Raw genomic sequence first — 6,238 nt, 5'->3', positions numbered from 1 at the left:
CTGTAGGGGCAAAATGGAACTGGGATTTGGGAATTTTCATTGGGAAAGTGGGATTCGGGTCACTGGGAGTAGGAATCACAGAGAGTAAAACAATAGAAAGTCTGGGACTGGGATTTTGAAAATTTGCGTAAACAATTGCTGGTTTTCACAGTCACGCTAGTAACGCTACTGTCGCGCGCTGCTAAAATCAAGAATATTACAGGTTGTAGAAAATTACTAGATAGTCAAAGTCTCAGGTATGTGCGGTATTCCGTACTTGAGTTATCCTTCAAAATGTTTCACACAAATTTAGAGAGCACAGTATGGAGAAACCATGCTGGAGTCCGTGTGAAGGGGCTCCAACATAGCCTTTGGAAATCAATGAAAACATCTGGCATTTACTTCTGCTATAAAAAGCAATCAATTCACCTTCATGAACACGTAAACATTTACATAAACACTTCTCGTAAAACCTCAACTGTTTAGATTGTTAAAAATAACAGGATGATGCATTTTCAGTAAAGCATACGCGTATACGTGACAGCCTTCAGGAGGCCATTTTGATGTCGTGTGACGAAAAACTCCGAAATTCAAATTAAAGACAGGAGATGCTATCGAGCTGAAAACCTTCGATAAGATATGTATTAAGGACGCCTAATAGCCAGTGTACGTGAAATAAACTGGAAAACTCTTCAAAGTATTAACCCTCGGACGTACAAGAAAATTCATACCCCCACCTCCGTACAAAAGGGGAGTGGATGGACCCCCCCCCCCCTCAGCCCTAGGGTTTTCGCTCTATTAAGGCATAGCAAAATAATTTTACACTGTATAAAAAGCCCCTAGCTTGCTCTACAAGATGACGTAATTTTTTGTTGTCTGTGTTATCACATTGCATCACATGACGTCATTAGAGCCGCCATCCTGGATCCGTTACCTTGAATTTCACCATTTTCTAAGAAAGTCAGAAAATAACGTAAATTGATGCAAAAATCAAGACATAATGCTTATGAAATGCGGTAAAAATAAACAAATCGTACGATTTTGTTTCAAAAAAGTCTGGAAAAATAAAGAAAAAAAAGGTTACAAATGACGATTTTTGGCAAGATCGGCTTGTAATTATGACGTTGCCATGGCAACGTCAAATGATATAGACACAATGTTTGACATATAAAAATTTCCGTAGGGGATGATTGAACAGCTACTGTAAATTTCAACATTTTAGAGTAAATCCTCTTTTCAAAATTTCGAAAGAAACATTATTGGGGGGGGGGAGGGTGGCATCCACCCCTCACCCTTTTGTACGTCGGAGGGTTAATAGACCAATCAGTTATGGGACAGGTCAAGAAAAGATGGATGATTGTCTCTGTTTCTTGTTCACAGAAGCAACATTCATTTGATGATTGACTCTCTGCAGAAAATCACTCGTGGCAATCCTCCGATGTAAGAATTTAAAATGGAAGCTAGGTTCTTAATTTAGTGGACGCCGTACAATTAAAAGCAATTGTGTATGCTACTTTCCAGTCTACATCACAGTCGTTCTGAACATGAAGGTCTCTCAGCCATTTTACCTGGCTTCCAATGGGTGGGATTTTTTCTCTCTTTAGAAGAGAGGTATACACAAAATGATTGACCTTATACTCTTAGAGGTAAGTTCAGCAAGATACTCCTTTCACAATGTTCTTGCCTGGCGTTTGAGAATTATGTAGCTTCCTTATAAAGGACCTTATAGCTGAAAGAACAGCAAACGATTCCAACCATTTTAGCTCGGGGAATTTAATCCTCAACTCGTCGTACCTAAGCAGGGTGCCATTCTTGTCCAATAAGTGGGAAATTTTGCAAATTCCGTGGTTCAACCAATGTTTATGGAAAACGGGTCGATCGTTTATTCGAATAAGAGAATTGTACTTGACCAGATATCGATGATCTGGTCACCAACATTTACATCAGTGATGTCAATGACATCCGTAAAATGTAACTCTGCCCACTGGGCTTCCAGTACTCTCACGGGACGAAAGAGTTACAGACCCCTAACGTGGGGATGTCGTCTTTGTGAAGATTGCAGGTGAAAATATCCCTTTCCTCCATGTTTTTTTAAGACTGTCCTCGAAAACAAATTTCCATTTCCCATGATTTGTCGGATCAAGGTATTTTTGGATCCAGAAGACTTTGAGAGATTGATTTATCTTGCTTATATCAATCATTTTCAAGCCGCCCTCCTTGAAATCTTTCGTTATGAAAATCCTTTTAATCTTATCTCCTCTACCATCCCAGAGAAAATCGAAGAACAATTTATTTTGAAATGCCTTTACGGAGGTGGTTAGCGGCGTTCAAATATAGGTCAGTTGGGAAAACAGGAGACTTTTTTATGATGGTAATTTTTCTGATTAAACTGAGCCTCCTAAATTGCCATGATTCGACTACACTTTCTATTTTTTTGATCGTTTCATCATAATTCTTCTGTCTGTTTCTTTCTACATCCGTCTTGCGACGTGCTGTTTGAGATGGGCCAATCAAAACCGATGCATACCGGTGTTTCTAATTCATGCAAATGAGCCCACAAGTTCCGAAGGTTATGCTAGTGGGCTGTGATTGGCGGATTTCGATCTGTCTTGTTTGACGTTATTTTGAAAGATGGATATCGGAAGATAGTCGCTATGCACGTATTACTAAAAGCGGGTGTAAAAAATGAAGAAAAAACGATGACAGGAAGCTTTGGCATTTTTTGTTCGCTCACCAGTTGCTGGTGAATAAGACGAAAGTGCAAATAATAATATTTCGCTTGTTCTTGCATACACTGATGTACATGCTGTTAAGGAATATGAGTAAATATGATTTCTTTTTACATTTTGCCTGAAACACACCCTTACAGAACCATTTTCAAAATTATTCAAAATTTTCAAACATTTTCAGCTGTATGGTGTATGTTAGTCAAAACGTTTTTTTTTTTTTTAAATTGATTATTCAAATTCAAAAGACTACCAGGATAATTAAACTATTCTGGTTATTTTTTGACAAACTGTCATTTGGAATTAAAAAAATTGCATATGGAAAATTGTGGCAAAATTTTTGCCAAAGACCTTGCAAAACTGTATGACTGAGGAGGGATTTAACTCTGTGAATATTGAACTGGATTTTAGATGATGTAGCAATTATTTTAGCATTTTTACCAGTATGAGATTAATCGCAATATATCTGTTCTTTTATTCTGACAAGAGGAAGTAAAATCAGATTGGTCGAAGAGACAGATCTACTTTAGCTGAAAGACAGCTGCCATGGACAATTAACTAATAAGACTTTTGGATATGCTGTGACTTTAATTATCAATAATAATACATGAACAAGGAGTGGAAATGCTATTCTTAGTTCTGTTGTGAGGTAGGGCAGGAGTTATTTTTCCGAGTTTCAACTAAGACTTGGAAGTTTGGACAGCAATCCATTTCGAATTCTGTAGTTTAAATCCACTTTCTTTATGATGACTTTAACAAACTCAACTGATCCGAACTACGATTTTTATTTGACGATTATTGATGACAAGGCATATTGGCTGAGTTTAGCAGTGGTGGGATTCATTTTAACTGCTGTTATTATCGTAGGAAACTCACTTCTGCTCTTCACCACTTACAAAGATCCACGAAGATCACTTCGTACACCGCCATCCTTTTTGATCACGAATTTAAGCGCATCAGATTTACTCCTGGGACTGTTCAACGTTTTTCTTGTGGCTCTGAGGGATGTGTATCGATCTCGACTTGTTCATATGCCTTACGTTGTGGTGTTTAAGGCAATTATGTACACCGTTCTAAGCACAACTCTTTTCGTTAGCAGTAATTCCATAATTGCTTTGTCAATGACTTGTTATATCGCTATCAGCAAGCCAATGGAATATAAATCCATCATAACGAAGAGAAGAATCAAGATTCTTATTTCTGTCTTATGGGTGATATCTTTAACGACATGCGTTCTTCCTGTGACGAGTATATCTGAGAAGACATACACGTTAATTTATCTGCACACCCACGCCTCGCTGCCCGCCATCTTGTTGACGTTAATCTACGTTAACGTGTTTCGCGCTCTTGCGAGACGAACTCGAGAACTTGAGCTTGGAGGGTATGACTCGATTGCAAGTAAATCTTTGGAAAGGAAGCGAAATATGGCTGTTACGATTATCATAATTCTATCTCTGTTCTTTATCACATATATGCCTCAATACATCACGCTTCATTTGCTATACTTTTGCCAACCCTGTCAAGACTCGATAACTTTCCACAAGATTGATGTCGCGTTGTCTAGGTTTTTGTTCATTAATTCAGCGCTCAATCCTTTTATCTATGCCTGGAGATTGCCAAAGTATCGAGCAACATTTATTGACTGTTGGCAGTTTTTCAGAGGGAAAATGAAATTTCCTTGCCATGAATCAGTCTCACTCTCAACGCAACAAAAAACTGCTTGGGGACATGAAGGAAGATTTTTGCGTAATAGAAGAGTTGATATTTCAGATTCATCGAGCATTGAACTTAAAGAGTTTAAATCGACTTGACCATTCATGCTTTTTTATCAAAGTTTTTGTCTGTATAATGAACATTTGACATTTTAACTACAATAGTTTTTGATCTTTCATGGTTGAGTGAAATACGGTCCATTTAGGACGGTCATTTAGCGGCAAACAAAAATAGGTTCTCTTTTAATTTTTTTCGGCGGGTTCTCTGGCCTTCTTCCATTTACAAACAAAAACCCTTCTAAATTTCAATTTGATTAGGAATACATGGCCTCAATAGCGTGATGTTTTATTGACACAACAAACGTAATTTAATTTATATTATGGCAAATTACGGCCCACACTTTTTAACACATCACGTTTCACGGGATAAGACAAAGACAGTCATCTCACGTTTCACGTTAAAAGGATATCAAATGACGTTGACGAATTAAAAATGTCGATTGTTTACCGCCATCTTTCTCAAATGACAAGCAAGACGACTTTAAAATCGCGATCCGACAAAAAATAATTGCTTAGTCTAAATATTGAATAATAACAAGGAACAAAACGTTCTGAAAATAAAATATAATTTTCAACAAGGCTTACAGCTGTCTTCTTCGATTCTGGATGCGATTTTCTTTTCTATGGAGACGAGGAGGGGTAAGCTGTGTTGGGGTAACATTTATAACTAAGGATTTTTTTTAGGGGGGGGGGGAGGGAGGGATATGGGGGAGGCCCGAGGAGCGATGTGGTTACGTCACGATGTTTAGCGTCTGATGGCCACGAGCGAAGGCAAGTTACCCAGGCTCCAATTGCAAGATACAAGGCGGGGGTAACTTTGAGTTTGAATGAACTTTAAGAGGTTTAATAGGACAGGAAGAAGAAAGAAAATTATTTTTAGAAAGCCACCAGACAGTTGACCCCACGCAAGAGCACCTCAAGTTGTCAGGGACTGTTTTGATGTCCATCTACTAATTTCTGACTTCAAATTCAAATTTCAAAACTACACTAAATCTTTACTATTTCTTATCTATCTAACTAAGGGTTCATCTAAATAACTCCTAGCTTCGATAAAAATAATTTCCTCCAAAACATCCACAAAGATCACCCAAAAATGTACAAAACTCTCCCAATACATAGATCTTTCATGCAATCATTTACCGGCGGTTAAGGGCAACAAGCTGCCCAAAACAAAACTCGAATCTCCTTTAAATGTTTTTCTCTGGGTTCTCGCGTTTTCGTACCTTTACAAAAAAAAAAAACAACCCTTATGAATTTGGAAATACACAGGCCTACAAGCTTCTAACTTTACACCACCGACGGTTAGCTCAGTTGGTAGAGCGCCGGAATACCATGCGGGAGGTCTTGGGTTCGAGTCCCTGCAGACCGGACCAACACTCAAGGTCTTAAAATACGTGAGAAGAATATGCTGCCTTTGCAATAACAACTGCAAATGGTTTGATATTCTAGTCTTCTCGGATAAGGACGATAAACCGCAGGCCCCGTCTCCTGTATCTTCATTGTTAAGTTCAGCAGGGGACGTAATTAAAAGAACGCACACACTCATCGTAAAGAGTAGGGCATGGACTTATCGGTGTTGTGGTGTGGTCTTTGCCCGTTGTACTGTGCTTACTGTGGAATGCTCGGAGATATTAGCTATACACAGGGTACAAACTACTCTTCAAATCCAAGGGTAAAGAAAAGTGACGAATGTACCACGGTGTACAAATTAAGGTCAATTATTATTCTTATATTATGGTTAATTACTGTCCACGCAATTTA

General features: G+C 38.4%; 1 protein-coding gene across 1 annotated transcript; it reads left to right on the top strand.

Moving 5' to 3' along the window:
- The first annotated feature begins 3,392 nt into the window (after positions 1 to 3,392).
- On the top strand, positions 3,393 to 5,051 carry LOC144642945 (adenosine receptor A1-like). The gene has a single exon (XM_078502066.1). It carries the CDS (start codon positions 3,449 to 3,451, stop codon positions 4,514 to 4,516), a length of 1,068 nt encoding a protein of 355 aa, XP_078358192.1. The 5' UTR covers positions 3,393 to 3,448; the 3' UTR covers positions 4,517 to 5,051.
- Positions 5,052 to 6,238: the final 1,187 nt, after the last annotated feature.

This window comes from Oculina patagonica, chromosome 2 (genome assembly GCF_052425735.1).
Source record: "Oculina patagonica isolate OP01 chromosome 2, crgOcupat, whole genome shotgun sequence".
Taxonomy (NCBI): domain Eukaryota; kingdom Metazoa; phylum Cnidaria; class Anthozoa; order Scleractinia; family Oculinidae; genus Oculina; species Oculina patagonica.
Note: the sequence above shows the minus strand (reverse complement) of the source record. Positions and strands in the feature narration are given on the sequence as shown.